The sequence below is a fragment of the Salvelinus alpinus genome, chromosome 21 (assembly GCF_045679555.1).
Source record: "Salvelinus alpinus chromosome 21, SLU_Salpinus.1, whole genome shotgun sequence".
Lineage (NCBI taxonomy): Eukaryota > Metazoa > Chordata > Actinopteri > Salmoniformes > Salmonidae > Salvelinus > Salvelinus alpinus.
The window spans coordinates 25,240,682-25,258,532 of NC_092106.1; the positions used below are offsets into that span (position 1 = coordinate 25,240,682).

Consider the following 17,851-nt stretch of genomic DNA (forward strand, 5'->3'; position numbering starts at 1 on the left):
CAGTTGATCATAAGTGGGATCCTACTCTAACCATAGATCTAACCCTGACCATAACCCTTACACAACCGTTTTAGTTGGGATGTTCCAAGCATCACACTTTAATAGAGAAAAACATTGGATCCCTCACTCTGGAAGGAACAAACCAGAGAAACATTCCTATATCCCCCACCCCTATGCTTTGAGTCATATTGAAAATATCTAAATACATTTAATTATTTTCTATTTAAAATGTTCATACATGCATTTGAGCTGTATTGAATACATGCACAACATCGTAATTCAATTCAATGCCTTGGCAGCCAGAATATCCTGAAAATATCAAAGGCTTGAAAAGGATGGAAATGCACTTCAATGGAAAGACCAACAAAAGGTCAAATCCAAGACTCCAATGCGTTACAAGAAGCGGCTGTATTTGACTATAAATGCATCTCCAATCCAGTGTCTCTACAATGTTTTATTTATATTTCAGTGTAAAAAGCTTAAACTCTAGTAGAAAAAACAGTAACCCAAAATAATATATCTTAAAAAGAAAACAATCAAAACAATTCCCATTCACCTCAATTAAAATAGAAACAGCTTTGCTAATATTACAGTTTTGCTAATGTTTTCCCTCAAAACAAATATATCTATATCTATTCTCCAAGGCAGTTGGTCATGTCCAATTGACTTACTTATGGCCATTAAAAAATATATATATTTCAATGTAGTTAGAAAACACACCTAAAATTGAAAACAGTACAGTTTAGGACCACTGATTAGTGTCTTGTTTTGAGCAGAAGGTAAAGATGAGAGTGTGAGTGGCACATGGAGTGGCACACAAAATATACACTTTCTCTAGGCCAAGTACATTGCAGAAAGAACAAGGATTCCCTCCATAGCACAGAACCACAGCACTCTCCTCTCTCACAGCACTCCGGGCAGTCGTCCATCACATTCCCTTTGCATGTCTCCTCTGACTTCTCCTCCAAGTCTGTAGAATTGAAGTTTGTGTAGTCTCTCTATTTTGGCCATTGACAGAACAGTCCACTTGGGAGCGGTAGACTTTGCTTCAAGGCAGTATAAGCTCTTGCTGTTGTGCACCAGGCCTGCAGGGAGCAGTGTGTGCTGTGGATGAAAGCCCTCAACCACAGGGTCCATGAACAATCTGGTAGGGTCTTCCCACATTCTCAAGATGGGCCAAGACAACAAAACATTGACCTAGCTTTCAAGGGTTATCTAAAAGTTTTTATTTGAAGGCAGTATGAGGTTGAAGTTGTGCCAGGTTAAAGAGGATTCTTACAAAAGCCAACCATCCACTCAGCCATTACAGTAACAAGAATGAATTATATGATCTTCCCTGATTACTGAATACCCCAGTAAATACAATGGTCTGTCTGACGAAGGGAGTGAATAGGAGCAGGATTTCTATGGGACAGATACATGGGGGGAGAGATACAACTGTACATGACAAGGAGTAAGAGCAACAACAGCTGTGATTATGTGCTCTGCAGTGGTTGTCATGAAATGAAGGAAAAGTTGGATACAAGAAGGGATGAGCGAGGAGAGCTGGTATCATCGCAGCAGGTGATCTAGTCCTTTGTTTGGATGTGGTTGTTAAATCGGTTCCCTGGGTTAAGGTACAATTATGTGCAATTATGTAGGTGTGTGAATGTGTGAGGAAGAGAAAGAAATATCCCTGGGGTACACTGGAGGGGGTGATAGGGGAGAGGTCCACACAGGGCCATAACCTCCTCTATCCATTCTATCCCTCCGTTCCTCCCGCCACGCTAGCAGAACTATGTGGAGCCCCTCTTCTGTAGCTCCTCAATAAAGGCTGTGGAAGAGGAGACAAGAAACAATCAATACAACATTGACAAAATAAGTAGTGCCTTTGCTATTTTCCCCCTCACTTAATTTGGACTTTTATACCAACGTCATTGGATCAGTCTGTGTGAAACATGGTTGTGGCCCAAAACAAATATCTGCAGTTTCACCTCCGATTATCTCCTCCTTGACTTTTTGTAACTCCTTCCGCATCTCGTCAAGAATCTCCTGCAGGAAGCAATCAAAACATTCTATCATTTACAGTATTAGTATTGTATATGATTATGTCTTTACTAGTCTTGGCATTAGAGGTGCAGCAGAAAATAATATTTACCCGTTTAATCCTCTCAATATCGGTCTCTTCACCACCTCCAGCATCATTATTAGCACCTGCATGCTTCACCCTGGATGAGGTGTGGCAATGGGGGGGAAAGAAAGCGAGTGGGTAGGGGAGGCAGAGAGAGAAAGGGAGGGACTGATTAAGATCGATCATAGTCTCATCACTGTGACAACCTACACTGTCAATCCAACCCATCACCATAGCACCACCAAAGAGGCCTCAGGAAGCACCACACATACAAAACCACATTCTGTGAAAAACACAGACAACCCAAGGATGGCTTTCAAAGTTTCAATGACATTTGACTGTTGACCACACCACCAAATGTCCAGAAATGACAGGCCAAACACACAATATTTCATTCTATACTACATCAAGGGATAACAAATTCCAAGAATCCTTAAATAATATAAAGTAAACTTGGAAAATCATCCCTCAACTATTGAATAAGAAAAAGGCTTCTACAGTATATTCGGAAAGTATTCAGACCCCTTGACTTTTTCCACATTTTGTTACGTTACAACTTTATTCTAAAATTGATTATATAAAAGTCCTCAGCAATCTACACACAATACCCCATAATGACAAAGTGAAAACAGGGTTTTAGAACAGAAATATCTTAATTTACATAAGTATTCAGACCCTTTGCTATGAGACTAAAAATTGAGCTCAGGTGCATCCTGTTTCAATTGATCATCCCTTGAGATGTTTCTACAACTTGGAGTAAACCTGTGGTAAATTCAATTGATTGGACATGATTTGGAAAGGCACACACCTGTCTATATAAGGTCCCACAGTTGACAGTGCATGTCAGAGCAAAAACAAAGCCATGAGGTAGAAGGAATTGTCTGTAGAGCTCAGATTCAGGATTGTGTTGAGGCACAGATCTGGGGAAGGGTACCAAAACATTTCTGCAGCATTGAAGGTCTCCAAGAACACAGTGGCCTCCATCATTCTTAAGTGGAATAAGTTTGGAACCACCATGACTCTTCGCAGAGCAGGACGCCCGGCCAAACTGAACAAACAGGGGAGAATGGGCCTTGGTCAGAGATGTGCCCAAGAATCCGATGGTCACTGACAGAGCTCCAGAGTTCCTCTGTGAACCTTCCAGAAGAAAAACCATCTCTGCAGCACTCCACCTTTACAGTAGAGTGGCCAGATGGAAGCCACTCCTCAGTAAAAAGGCACATGACAGCCTGCATGGAGTTGCCAAAAGGCACCTAAAGGACTCTGACCGTGAGAAACAAGATTATCTGGTCTGATGAAACCAAAATAGAATTCTTTGGTCTGAATGCCAAGCGTCACATCTGGAGGAAACCTGGCACAATCCCTACAGTGAAGCATGGTGGTGACAGCATCATGCTGTGGGGATGATTTTCAGCAGCAGGGACTGGGAGACTAGTCAGGAGAAGAAAAGATGAACAGAGCAAAGTACAGAGAGATCCTTGATGAAAACCTTCTCCAGAGTGCTCAGGACCTCAGATGGGTGCGAAGGTGCACCTGCCAACAGGACAATGACCCAAAGCACACAGTCAAGACAAGTCCTGAATGTCCTTGAGTGGCCCAGCCTGAGCCCAGACTTGAACTCGATTGAACATCTCTGGAAAGAGCTGAAAATAGCTGTGCAGCAATCCAACCTCATAGAGCTTGAGAGGATCTGCAGAGAAGAACAGGATAAACTCACCAAATACAGGTGTGCCAAGCTTGTAGTGTCATACCCAAGAAGACTTGAGGCTGTAATCGCTGCCAAAGATGCTTCAACAAGGTACTGGGTAAAGGGTCTGAATACTTAAAAAAGTTTGGGGTCACTTAGAAATGTCCTTGTTTTCGAAAAAAAAAAGCAATTTTTTTGTCCATTAAAATACCATCAAATTGATGTCAACAGTGAAGAGGCGACTCCGGGATGCTGGTCTTCTAGGCAGAGTTGCAAAGAAAAAGCCAGATCTCAGATTGGCCAATAAAAAGATAAGATTAAGATGGGCAAAATAACACAGACACTGGACAGAGGACCTCTAGAAGGCCAGCATCCCGGAGTCGCCTCTTCACTGTTGACACTGAGACTGGTGTTTTGCGGGTACTACTTAATGAAGCTCCCAGTTGAGGACTTGTGAGGCATCTGTTTCTCAAACTAGACACCAATGTACTTATCCTCTTGCTCAGTTGTGCACCGGGGCCTCCCACTACTCTTTCTATTCTGGTTAGAGCCAGTTTGCGCTGTTCTGTGAAGGGAGTTGTACACAGCGTTGTACGAGATCTTCAGTTTCTTGGCAATTTCTTGCATGGAATAGACAAGAATAGACTGACGAGTTTTATTAGAAGGTTCTTCGTTTCTAGCCATTTCGAGCCTGTAATCGAACCCACAAATGCTGAAGCTCCAGATACTCAACTAGTCTAAAGAAGGTCAGTTTTCAGCTGTGCTAACATAATTGCAAAAGGGTTTTCTAATGATCAATTAGCCTTTTAAAATGATAAACTTTGATTAGCTAACACAACATGCCATTGGGACACAGGGGTGATGGTTGCTGATAAATGGGCCTCTGTACGCCTATGTAGATATTCCATAAAAAACATTTTCTTTAAAGCTGTTTCCAGCTACAATAGTCATTTACAATATTAACAATGTCTACACTGAATTTACTGATCAATTTGATGTTATTTTAATGAAAGAAAAAAAAAAGTGCTTTTCTTTAAAAAACAAGGACATTTCTAAGTGACCCCAAACTTTTTAATGGTAGTGTATAATTGGTTATATAGTTATGTTTATAGGTGTGTGTTTATAGGTGTGTGTTGGTAGAGAACAATGTGTTTATTCAAATGGCTGTGCATCTACCAGGGTCAAGATATCGATAATTGGACCTTTTTTATTCCTAATCTATATCAATGACCGTGCTGCTGTGTCTTCTACCGTACTTCCCATTCTCTTTGCTGATGATACCAATTTGATTTTTATCATCACAGAAGAATTTTGATTCACTAATTAATGAAGCCAACTTAAGCATGGTCAAATTTTCTGAATGGTTCCAGATAAACAAATTATCTTTAAAATGTAAAAAATAAATATAAAAAATTCTAACTTTAATGTATTCACTAGTATGAATAAGAAATATTGTAAAAAAATAAATAATAACAATAAAGAGCCAGAATCTCAATTGGTGGGAATGAAATGGAAGTCACATCCACTAGATTCCTTGGAGTTCTAATTGATGAAAAGTTATCCCGGAAAGACCATATTACATTTTTTTTGCAGCAAAGTGATGAAATCTGTTGGTATCATCAGAAAGAATAGTGGTTTGGGTAATCAGGCTTGCTTCCTAAATCTATACTATAGTTTAAATTTACCCATATCTCATTTACTGTAATATTGTCTGGGCCAGTACACATGCCTCCTACCTACACAAATTACTCAAGACTAGCTACCTCCTCTAATTACCTGGCTCCTCTAATTACCTTGTACTCATGTATTGGATATTGTTTTTTTGTGGTGTTGTTTTCATATCAGTCCTTGGGCTTCCAACCACACCGTTTAAAATTTTTATTTTTAAACAAATCTATATTGTTGTCTATCACTTGTTTTCTAGGGTACAAATAAATAAATACAAATAAAAAAAATATCAATTCACATATCATAATGGAATCCTGCAGCTTTTTGAGCAGGGATGATAAAAGCTGTCACAGAAGTCACAGCGTTCTGCAGTCCACTAGGTGGTGCTGTCAACAGAACAATGGCCCAGCACCACGCTCTGAAGCTGTGCCCCTGTTGACCTGACAGAGGGAAGGGAGGTGGGACGGTATGTTAGGGAGAGCAGCAAAGCGTCATTCCTGTTGTCTTGTCAGGGGAGGGACTTTGTACCTGGGACCCTGGGACAAGGGAGAGGTGGAGTCCATGCTCTTGGAGATGGAGTGATTCCTGTTTGTGAGACACACACTGCTCTTAGAACGGGACACAATCAATTAATCAACACACACCTCTTTGAATTCTGAGATTGACATGCGTCCACACAGGCTGCTCTTACTACAGACACGGAGAGAGCATAGGAAGCTGAAACCTTACCTTGGCATAGTGGCTGATTTCTCCCAAGGTCTTCGTCCAAGAGTGTCTAAAAAGCAGAGAGGCATATTTTAAATCCAAACTGTATAAAAGTCTAATATTAAGCAAATTTGTCTTCCAGGTACAAACAAAACAGACTGGCACACAGACACACGGACAGTTCTCACCACTTTGGCCTTGGGACTCTGAGTCATCCTGTAGGGAGAAAGGAAACATAGTTAGACCAGCCAAACTTTTGTGTTTTCTGACTACATGGACATCTTTCAAATCTGTATTCACAACATAGTTGGCCAATAAACTAACAAATACTTACATTATCTGCCATCTTAGCAGGTGGCTTAGCCCCACCGTCTGCCATTTTTTTCCTGAACAAGACAGAAGGACATAAAAGGAGAGTAAGAGTATGAGGCAACACTTAAAGATTCACTAAGCTAGATCAGAGCCATAGAGGGGCATACACAGCGCTATAGACAGAGGCGTATGGATCTGTTCATTTATAGGAGTGCGTTCTTCAGTGCCACCTACCTCCGTGCCAGGATGGATGCCATCTCACCCATCAAGCCTCCTCCACCACCACCACCGATGGAGGCACTGGTGCGGCTTTGATCAGGCTTGGCAGCTGCAGCACCACTACAACTATCATCCTACAGAGGGCGGTAGAAGACACAGGAGATGTTAGAGTATCAGTATCGACACAACAACACTTTAGCTCTTGCTAGCACTGCAAAACAGAGGCTCGACATTCAAAATGAATGGCATTGAAGTCCAAATCAGAAATGAATGGTGGTTGCATAAATGTGGAGATAGTTTTGTATCTATCGTTATGCTAATTCTAATCCCACTTTCTCCTTTCTCTCTCTCACCTTGGCCACTCTGCGGAGCTTGGCCCCTGCTAAGGCTGCCACCAGGCCCCCTGCACCTCCCCCTAGGCCCCCATCTCCTCCCGGGGAGGGCAGCGGTGGGGCGGGCGGGGGTCCTGATCCTGCGGCCGGGGGTCCTGGGGGTGGAGGTCCCGGGGGTGGAGGGGGCCCAGACGGAGGAGGGCCGGGGGGTGGAGGAGGGCCCGGAGGTGCTGGGGGAGCCAACGGTGCAGCGGGCACTAAAAAAAAAAAAAAAGTTAAGACAGTCGGTGTACTACGTTCAGGGAATGGGTAAAACAAATAATGGTGTGTTCAAAAAGGCTAACTGTATTGCCGTCAGTGTGACCTCTGACCTGCTGCAGCTTGTCTCTCTCTCTCCAGTCTCTCCCACTCCTGCCTCTCTCTCTCCTGACGCTCTGTCTCCTGCTGTTCCAGCCTCTGCTGCTCCAGCCTACAGGGATAAAACTCATGGGGATTAACACTAAGAGACAAACAAACATACACTAAACACAGCCAAACAGTCAACAGATTAAGAGGCACAAATAATATAACAATGTATCTGGTGAAGGGATGAATGGGAAGGCACCACATCCTCCCTGAAAAGGAGGTCTCACGCCAGAGGTGACCTGGCAAAGAAATTACATTTTGGCTTTCATCTTTCCACACTCATGACATGGCAAGTGAACTGTACCAGCAATTATTGAATTAAAGCAACAACCATTTTCAAACAATCCTTGTGGGCACTGTCTAATTGTGACAAATGGCTCTGGAGCAGCGTTAGACTGAAGAGCATATCTGTTATTAAATTGTGCTGACTATGCGGCTATGCTGGGTTGGTGAAGGAGCTCCTGATTAGTCCAGGACTGAAATGAAAGTACACATTTGGCCAAGAAGCCCTAATCCGGGTCAATCCAGGTCCCCTACCCCAGCACATCTGTCACCCACAGGACCTGCAGCTGCCACACACACACACACACACACACACACACACACTTTAAAAGCACTCTTGGTTGACTGAAGGCTGGTGTAGACTTTACTGTGAAACATTTGCTTACGAGCCTTTCCCAATGATGCAGTTTAAAATTAAATAGTAACAAGAGGAATACAATACACAAGAATGGAGCTACATACAGGGAGTACCAGTACCAAATAAAATGAGCAGAGCTATGAGGTACTTGAGGTAGATACTGTATGTACAAGCAGGGTAAAGTGACTAGGCATCAGGATATATAATAAGAGTAAAATAAAGAACAGAGTAGCAGCAGCAAATGAGTGTAAAAGTGTGTATGTGTGTGCGTGCTGTGTCAGTATGCGTGTGTGTGCGCGTATGTAGTGTATGACAGCTGATGTTCCGGTACTGTTTGCCGGACGGTGGCAGAGTGAACAGTCTATGGTTTGGGTGGATGGAGCCGTTGGCAATTTTTTGGGCCTTCCTCTGACACTGCCTGATATAGAGGTCCTGGATGGCAGGGAGTTCTGCCCCAGTGATGTACTGGGCCGTACGCACTACCCTCTGTAATGCCTTGTGGTTGGAGGCAGAACAGTTGCCATACCAGGCAGTGATGCAACCCGTCAGGATGCTCTTGATGGTGCAGCTGTAAAACCTTTTGAGGATCTGAGGACCCATGCCCAATCTTTTTAGTCTCCTGCGGGGGAATAGGTTTTGTTGTGCCCTCTTCACAACTGCCTTGGTGTGCTTGTTAGTGATGTGGAACTAGTGATGTGGACACCATGGAACTTGAAGCTCTCAACTTGCTCCACTACAGCCCCGTCGATGAGAATGGGGGGCGTGCTCGGTCCTCCTTTTCCTATATTCCACAATCATCTCCTTTGTCTTGATCATGTTGAGGGAGAGGTTGTTGTCCTTGCACCACACAGTCAGGTCTCTCATCGTTGTCTGTGATCAGGCCTACCACTTGTGTCATCTGCAAACTTAATGATGGCGTTGGAGTCGTGCCTGGCCGTGCAGTCATGAGTGAACAGGGAGTACAGGAGGGGACTGAGCACACATCCCTGAGGGGCCCCTGTGTTGAGGATCAGCGTGGCGGATGTGTTGTTACCTACCCTTACCACCTAGGGGCGGCCCGTCAGGAAGTCTAGGATCCAGTTGCAGGGGGAGGCGTTTAGTCCCAGGGTCCTTAGCTTAGTGATGAGATTTGAGGGCAATATGGTGTTGAACGCTGAGCTGTAGTCAATGAATAGCATTCTCACATAGGTGTTCCTTTTGTCCAGGTGGGAAAGGGCAGTGTGGAGTGCAATAGAGATTGCATCATCTGTGGATCTGTTGGTGCAGTATGCAACTTGGAGTGGGTCTAGGGTTTCTGGGATAATGGTGTTGATGTGAGCCATGACCAGCCTTTCAAAGAATTTCATGGCTACAGATGTGAGTGCTACGGATTGGTAGTCATTTAAGCAGGTTACCTTAGTGTTCTTGGGCACAGGGACTATGGTGATCTGCTTGAAACATGTTGGTATTACAGACTCCGACAGGGAGAGGTTGAAAATGTCAGTGAAGACACTTGCCAGTTCATCAGCGCATGCTCGGAGTACACGTTCTGGTAATCTGTCTGGCCCAGCGGCCTTGTGAATGTTGACCTGTTTAAAAGGTCTTACTCACATAGGCTACGGAGAGCGTGATCACACAGTTGTCTGGAACAGCTTATGCTCTCATGCATGTTTCAGTGTTACTTGCCTCAAAGCGAGCGTTGAAGTTATTTAGCTCATCTGGTACGCTCGTGTCACTGGGCAGCTCTCGGCTGTGCTTCCCTTTGTAGTCTGTAATAGTTTGCAAGCCTTGCCACATCCCCGGAGCCGGTGTAGTACGATTCGATCTTAGTCCTGTATTGACGCTTTGCCTGTTTGATGGTTCATCGGAGGGCATAGCAGGATTTCTTTTAAGCTTGCAGGTTAGTGTCCCGCTCCTTGACAGTGGCTGCTCTAGCCTTTAGCTCAGTGCGAATGTTGCCTGTAATCCATAGCTTCTGGTTGAGGTATGTACGCACAGTCACTGTGGTGGGGTCGTCCTAGTTGCACTTATTGATAAAGCCAGTGACTGATGTGGTGTACTCCTCAATGCCATCGGAAGAATCCCGGAACATATTCCAGTCTGTGCTAGCAAAACAGTCCTGTAGTTTAGCATCTGCTTCATCTGACCACTTTTTTTTAATAGACCGAGTCACTGGTGCTTCCTGCTTTACATTTTTGCTTGTAAGCAGGAATCAGGAGGATAGAATTATGGTCAGATTTGCTAAATGGAGGGCGAGGGAGAGCTTTGTACACATCTCTGTGTGTGGAGTAAAGGTGGTCTAGATGGTTTTCCCCTCTGGTTGCACATTTAACATGTTGATAGAAATTAGGTAAAACTGAGTTTTCCTGCATTAAAGTCCCCGGCCACTAGGAGGAGCGCCGCCTTTGGATGAGCGTTTTCGTGTTTGCTTATGGCAGAATACAGCTCATTGAGTGCGGTTTTAGTGCCAGCCTCAGTCTGTGATGGTATGTAGACAGCTACGAAAAAAACAGATGAAAACTCTTTAGGTAGATAGTGTGGTCTACAACTTATCATGAGATACTCTACCTCAGGTGAGCAAAACCTTGAGACTTCCTTAGATATTGTGCACCAGCTATTGTTTACAAATATACATAGGCCCACACCCCGTGTCTTACCAGAGGCTGCTGTTCTGTCCTGCAGAGTGTATAACCCGTCAGCTGTATGTTCTTAACTTCTTATGGCTGGGGGCAGTATTGAGTAGCTTGGATGAATAAGGTGCCCAGAGTAAACTGCCTGCTACTCAGGCCCAGTTGCTAATATATGCATATTATTAGTAGATGTTGATGGAAAACACTCTGAAGTTTCTAAAACTGTTTGAATGATGTCTGTGAGTATAACAGAACTCATATGGCAGGCAAAAACCTGAGGAAAAAATCAAACCAGGAAGTGGGAAATCTGAGGTTTGTAGTTTTTCAAGTCATTGCCTATCAAATATAGTGTCTATGGGGTCATATTGCACTTCCTAAGGCTTCCACTAGATGGCAACAGTCTTTAGAACCTTGTTTGATGCTTCTACTGTGAAGTGGGGACAAATGAGAGCTGATTGAGTAACAGGTCTGCCAGAGTGGCATGAGCTGATCACGCGCGCTCACGTGAGAGCGACCTGCGTTCCATTGCAATTCTAAAGACAAAGGAAGTCTCCGGTTGGAACATTATTGAAGATTTACGTTAAAACCATCCTAAAGATTGATTCTATACATCGTTTGACATGTTTCTACAAACTGTAATATAACTTTTTTAACTTTTCGTCTGAACTTTCGCCTGGACTTGCGTCGTTGAGTTCACAAATACAAACTCACACGTGAACAAAAAGGAGGTATTTGGACATAAATGGACTTTAGCAAACAAAACAAACATTTATTGTGGAACTGGGATTCCTGGGAGTGCATTCTGATGAAGGTCATCAAAGGTAAGTGAATATTTATAATGCTATTTCTGACTTTCTGTATGGCTTGTTTTGGTCTCTGAGCGCTGTACTCAGATTATTGCATGGCGTGCTTTTTCGGTAAAGCTTTTTTGAAATCTGACACAGCGGTTGCATTAAGGAGAGGTTTATCTAAAGTTCCATGCATAACACTTGTATTTTCATCAACATTTATGATGAGTGTTTCTGTAAATTGATGTGGCTCTCTGCAAAATCACCGGATGTTTTGGAAGCAAAACATTACTGAACGTAACGCGCCAATGTAAACAGGTTTTTGGATATAAATATGAACTTTATCGAACAAAACATATATGTATTGTGTAACATGAAGTCCTATGAGTGTCATCTGATGAAGATCATCAAAGGTTAGTGAATAATTTTCTCTCTATTTCTGCTTTTTGTGACTCCTCTCTTTGGCTGGAAAAATGGCTGTGTTTTTCTGTGACTAGGTACTGACCTAACATAATCGTTTGGTGTGCTTTCGTTGTAAAGCCTTTTTGAAAATCGGACACTGTGGTGGGATTAACAAGTTTATCTTTAAAATGGTGTGAAATACTTGTATGTTTGAGGAATTTTAATTATGAGATTTCTGTTTGAATTTGGCACCCTGCACTTTCACTGGCTGTTGTCAAATCGATCCCGTTAACGGGATCTTAGCCGATCTCAGCCATAAGAGGTAGTTGTCGTTCAACCACGACTCGGTTAAACATAAGATATTACAGTTTTTAATGTCCCGTTGGTAGGATATACGTGCTTTCAGTTAGTCCCATTTCTTTTCCATCGATTGAACGATAGCTAGCAGAACGGAAGGCAAGGGCAGATTAGCCACTCGTCGCCTGATCCTCATAAAGCATCCGGAAATGTAGAATACATATTCAACAAATGGCATCAAAACCATAATAAAACACTGGAAAGGAATTGAGTTGTCCCTTTGCATTCTTCACGGGTTGAGCAAGCCGTTTTCAAGTTTGGGCAGAGCTGAAATAATTAGAAAACCTAGACAACTTGACAGCAACTTGACAGTTGATAACCAACGTGGCAGTGAAGACAAAAGGATTAACGGCCTGAAGTCAGGAAAGCTGTCGTCGCAGAGAGATTGGCTTACATCTCAAAATGGCGGAGGAAACTCTTGGGAAAACAGTGAAGGAGCTGAAGCAAGAAAGAACTTTGGCTAAGAGTGCTTTTACCAAGCAAGCAAACTTCCTTAGCAGAGGTGCAAAACACATGACTAAGAGCGAACTGCGAGAGGAGTTCAAGAAGCTCACGTCGGAGGCAAGGAAGGTCAGTGAGACAAATGATGAATACAGGGCTGGACTTCTGGCAGACATTGAAGCTGAAACCGATGAGGGTGAAGAAGCTGACCTGAGCAAGCAGCAGCAGACTGAACTTGAGAAGACATTCCAAGAATGCGAAGTACGATTGGATGAGGTCAGGGGGATGATCCAGTCCAACCTATGGCCTAGATACGGGGAGGACGAGGTGAAGTCTGCAATCAAAGAAGCTGAGACCGCCTGTGATGGAGTTGCTCAAATACCTGTTATTGCTGTAAATAGAGATGGCTTCGAGCTACGGTGGGATGGTGCGAAGGCACAAGTCCAAGATGCAATCACAAGCCTAGCAGAGTGGGAGATGTGGATTCCAGTAGCAGAAAAAGAATGGCTGGAAGCCAGAGTAAAGGATCTGAAAGCATTCAGAAACAACCTTGAAGCAAGGAGGGAGGATTTCTCACAGCGCAAAGAATTGCAGAAGAGGATAAAGACAGAGGGAGAGTGCCACAGATGCCCGTGCCAGCTCCACAGCCGACACTGAGAATAAAACCAACCTGTTTACCCAGGTTCAGTGGGTATAAAAGGAATTTCCATCGATGGAGGAGAGACTGGGAGAGTCTACAGAAGCAGGGGGAACCAACAGGCTCAGTCGAAGTAAAGAAGATCCAACTCCTTGCCAGTGTAGATGAGAGAATGTCCAGAGACCTCCGTTTGTCTACTTACAATACTGCTGAGGACATGTTCAGGGTGCTTGAGAACAGGTATGGCAACAAGTCTACAATTGCCTTGGAGATAATTGAGGATCTGGAGAAAATTCCTGCTTTAGGAGCAAATCAGCCAAGGAAAGTTATCGACATGATCCAAACTATAGAGAAGGCACTGGATGATCTCACAGAGCTTGGAGGCACAGGAGCCATCAACAACCCTCTAGTGATCAAATCCATAGAAAGCAAGTTACCTGACAACATCAAGCGAGATTGGCTTGTCTTCATGGTTAACCCGAGGAATAATGTCACGCCGGACAATCACTTTGAAAACCTTCTTAAATTCCTGAAAACACAGGAGGAAATTCTTGAAAAATTAGAGCAGCTGGGAGTGAGTGAAAAGCCAGAAAAGAAATATGCTTGTGTGGAAAGAAAATATGCGTCCACACGTTCCACAAGGAAAGGCGGCTGTGTTGTCTGTGGAGATGAAAAGCATAGAGAAAAGATCTTCTTTTGCAAGCGTTTCAAAGAACTGAAGCCTGTGGAAAGGTTGGATGCTGTAGAAAAGCTGGGGGCCTGCAAGAGGTGCTTGGTCTGTCATGGAGAAGATGATGAATGCAAAGACACTTACCTGTGCAGGAAAAGAGACTGTAAGAAAGACCATCATTTCTTTCTTTGTCTGAAGGGAGATTTCAAGAGGAGTGACTCAGACAGAAGACAATCCAATGTGAGAAGGTATACGCTTACAGAGGAGCAGGAGGAATTTGTATCTAAGCTCTGCCCAGAGATGGCAGAGAAATTCAAGAAAGCATTCACCAACATCACTGCAAAAACAAACTGTGTGGAAAAGAATCAGCTGGGAGTGACTGAGTCAAGTGCAGTAGAAGAATTGCCAGTTATTCTAATGCTGCTCAAGGTAACTGCCAATGCAGGACAAAAAATTGGAACCCTGATCGACTTGGCATCGGACACAAACTACATCACTCACAGAGCTGCCAGAAGATTAAATATTCGAAGTGAAAACATCACTTTAGTCGTTCATGGAGTCGGAGGAATGGCCATGAAGGTTAGAACCAGAAGATATCTCCTCAGAGTGAGGGTCAAAACGCCCATAGGCACGGAAAGAGCTCATGAGCTTATCTGCTATGGTTTGAATGAAATTGCCAACATCCACAGAGTCATCAAACCTGAGGAACTCAAGAAGTTCTTCCCAGAAGTCAATCTAGGAGATCTGAGTAGACCGGAGAGTATTGAGCTACTGATAAGCCACCGCGAAGGAAGACTTGCTCCGCAAAGAGTGAAGGTGATTGGAGACCTTGTCTTGTGGGAAGGCCCGCTAGGAAAGACTGTTGGTGGAGCACATCCAGATCTGTTTGAAGAAATGGATATAGACACAGGTCTGAAACACACTTTGCTCGATCCATGAGAGCAACCGCTGTCAAGTATCAAGAGATAGCTAAGCTGTTCACAGCTGAAACCAAAGGCACAGTTGCTCGCAGAGAGTTCTTGGATTGGTGGAAATGGGACAGCATTGGAGCAGCTTGCGACCCAAAGTGTGGAGGATGCCGGTGCGGCAACTGTCAACCAGGAGGCAAGGAAATGACTCTGAGTGAGGAAAGAGAGCTGGAGATCATAAGGAAAGGCCTCACCTACATCAAAGCAGATGCTCACAGTGATGAACCCCACTGGGACACAAAATACCCCTGGATTCAAGATCCAAGTTCCCTTCCTGACAACAGGAGTGGGGTGGGAGCCACCTTCTTGAGAACAGAAAAGCAACTCAAAAAAGAGCCAGAGTGGAGAATGGCATACACAGCTCAAGTCCATGAAATGGTGAAGAGAAGAGCAGCGAAGAAACTCACCAAAGAGCTCATTGCCAGCTGGAAGGGGCCAGTATGGTATGTCAGCCACTTGGTGGCTGCAAACCCGCACTCTCTCACAACACCTGTGCGACTGGTATGGAACAGCAGCCAGAAGTTTAGAGGGGTCAGCATGAATGACCTTCTGCTGAAAGGGCCCGATGTCCTCAATCCCATCCGAGCAGTACTACTCAGGTTCAGGAGAGGCGTCCATGCTGCCCTCGGCGACATTAAGAAAATGTACAATTCTGTGTGGTTGGAAGACCTGGAGATGCACCTCCACAGATTTCTCTGGAGAGACACTGAGGAGGAAGAGATTGAAGAGTATGCGATCACCAGAGTCACCATTGGCGATCGACCAGCAGGGTGCATTGCGCAATTGGCTATGAGAGAGACAGGCAAACTACCCATGTTTGCTCACCTGGAGGAGGAACGTAGGATCCTTGAAGAGGATACCTATGTCGATGACATCCTGACTTCCCATAATGTCTTGCAAAAGCTGGACCAGAACACCAAAAGGGTTGAAGAGATCCTGAAGGCAGGCGGCTTCGTCCTCAAGCCCTGGGTCCGGTCAGATCAAAGTGGGAGGCAGGAGATCGTACCAGGAGAACAAGGAGCGCAGTCAAGCACAGCACTCATTCTCCCAAACCAAATGAGGGAAGGAGACAATAAAGCCCTTGGAGTTGGATACCTTGTTGAGGAGGATAAACTGTACCTCATGACTTCAATCAATTTCTCAAAGAGGAAAAAGAAAATGAGTCGGCCAAAATCTCCTTGATGAAGAGGTGAGAGGGAAAACTCCAAACCCACTGACAAGGAGAGAACTGCTGAGCCAGGTTGCTAGCCTGTATGACCCAATAGGCCTCGTCACACCTGCCAAACAAAAGGGCGCCATTCTTGTCAGAAAGGCGTTTCAGGAAGCTGGAGGCAAAACTCTGACCCGAGATACTTGGGACAAACCTTTGTCTGAAAATTTGAGGGAAGAAGCCATCCAATTCTTTGAGGAATACACACGTCTTGGCCAAATCACCTTTCACAGAAGCCTCACACCAGTCAACTGGATTGGAAAACCTTGGGGAATAACATTCTCTGATGGAAGTGACAAGAGCTATGGAGCCGTAGTGTACTTAAGATGGGAGACCCAGCAAGGCATCAAAGTCAGACTGGTTGAATCCAAAGCAAAGCTCACACCATTGGACCAAAAGGGAGAACCAGTAAAAGCTGAAATCTGCGGTGCTGTCTATGCAGCACGACTTCGAAAGTACGTTGAAAAGCACAGTCGAATAGAAATTGAACGATGGCTCCATCTACTGGACAGTCAAACTGTGTTGGGAGCAAACCAGAGAGACAGCTATGGATATCAAACTTTCTTTGCGAATAGAGTTGGAGAGATCCAGAAATCCACATCCGTAGAAGACTGGTGGTGGATTCCAGGAGGCCTGAACAGTGCTGACATCATAACAAGAGGGGCAGCCCCTGAAGACCTCCAGGAAGATTCCATGTGGCAGGATGGACCAGCATTCCTGAGGCAACCTGTGAAAGAGTGGCCACATAAGTCAGCCAAAGAAATCGCTGTGTATGCCAAGGAAGGCATAAACAAACTTCGGAGGAAAGCTTTCTCGGCAGCACTGACCAGAGCGCAGGTCAAGAGAAACCAGAGTGATGCACAGCAAAATAACCCAGATGAACCCAAGACTCGGATCCGAAGATCACCAGCCGGCTCTGCGGTAACCAAACTGATTGACATCAGGAAATTCAGCAGTCTGACCAGACTGATCCGAGTCATTGCCTGGGTTTGGAGAGCCGTAACGAGATGGAAAGAAATGTTGACCAAGAATTCAGCCTCAGATAAACCAAAGTGGGAGGACGCTCTTTCAACAAACTGGAGGTCCAGAGCCAAACAAGCTGTACTCACTGTCGGGGAGTGTGAAGATGCACTAAGAGACTTGTTCCTTGCAGCTCAAGAAGGTATAACCTTTCAAGGCACCACTCTCAACAGACTCGCTGTTTACAGAGATAAAGAGACTGGGCTCTTAGTTTGTGGAGGAAGGTTCCAGATCTTTGATGAGGACGAAACTGCCGTACCAATTCTACCATATGAGGCATGGATATCCACTCTCCTAGCTCAAGAGGCCCATGGTGCAAACCATGAAGAAATAGCACACTCCTCCGGATGAGGAAGAAAGCCTGGGTGATAAAAGGCCGGAAGCTGGCTAAAAAGAGAGTTGACAACTGTGTGGTGTGCAGAAAGGCCAGGGCCAGAAAGTGCCAACAGATCATGAGTGACCTTCCATCCGAGCGGATAACACCAGCCAGACCATTTGAGTACACAACAGTGGACTTATTTGGACCGTATGAAGTCAAGGACGAGGTGAAAAAGAAAACCAAGCTCAAGGTGTGGGGTATTGTCTTCTGTTGCATGGTATCCAGAGCTATACACACAGATGTTGTCAGTGACCAGTCGACTGAAGGCTTCCTACTCGCTTACCAAAGATTC

General features: G+C 44.5%; 1 protein-coding gene across 4 annotated transcripts in view; it reads right to left on the bottom strand.

Annotated features, from left to right (window-relative positions):
• Positions 1-436: 436 nt before the first annotated feature.
• LOC139548605 (vasodilator-stimulated phosphoprotein-like) overlaps positions 437-17,851 on the bottom strand; it is a 43,683-nt gene continuing 26,268 nt past the window's right edge. For 3 of the 4 annotated variants that reach the window (XM_071358396.1, XM_071358395.1, XM_071358394.1), the window contains 10 exons: positions 7,405-7,502; positions 7,055-7,290; positions 6,717-6,835; positions 6,505-6,556; positions 6,359-6,386; positions 6,195-6,240; positions 5,994-6,050; positions 2,138-2,207; positions 1,974-2,031; positions 437-1,813 (listed from right to left, as the gene is read on the bottom strand). In XM_071358396.1, coding sequence (XP_071214497.1) covers positions 1,776-1,813; positions 1,974-2,031; positions 2,138-2,207; positions 5,994-6,050; positions 6,195-6,240; positions 6,359-6,386; positions 6,505-6,556; positions 6,717-6,835; positions 7,055-7,290; positions 7,405-7,502 — 802 coding nt within the window. In that variant the 3' untranslated portion in view covers positions 437-1,775. The remainder of the gene's footprint in view (positions 1,814-1,973; positions 2,032-2,137; positions 2,208-5,993; positions 6,051-6,194; positions 6,241-6,358; positions 6,387-6,504; positions 6,557-6,716; positions 6,836-7,054; positions 7,291-7,404; positions 7,503-17,851) is intronic. The other variant, XM_071358397.1, reaches the window with a different exon arrangement.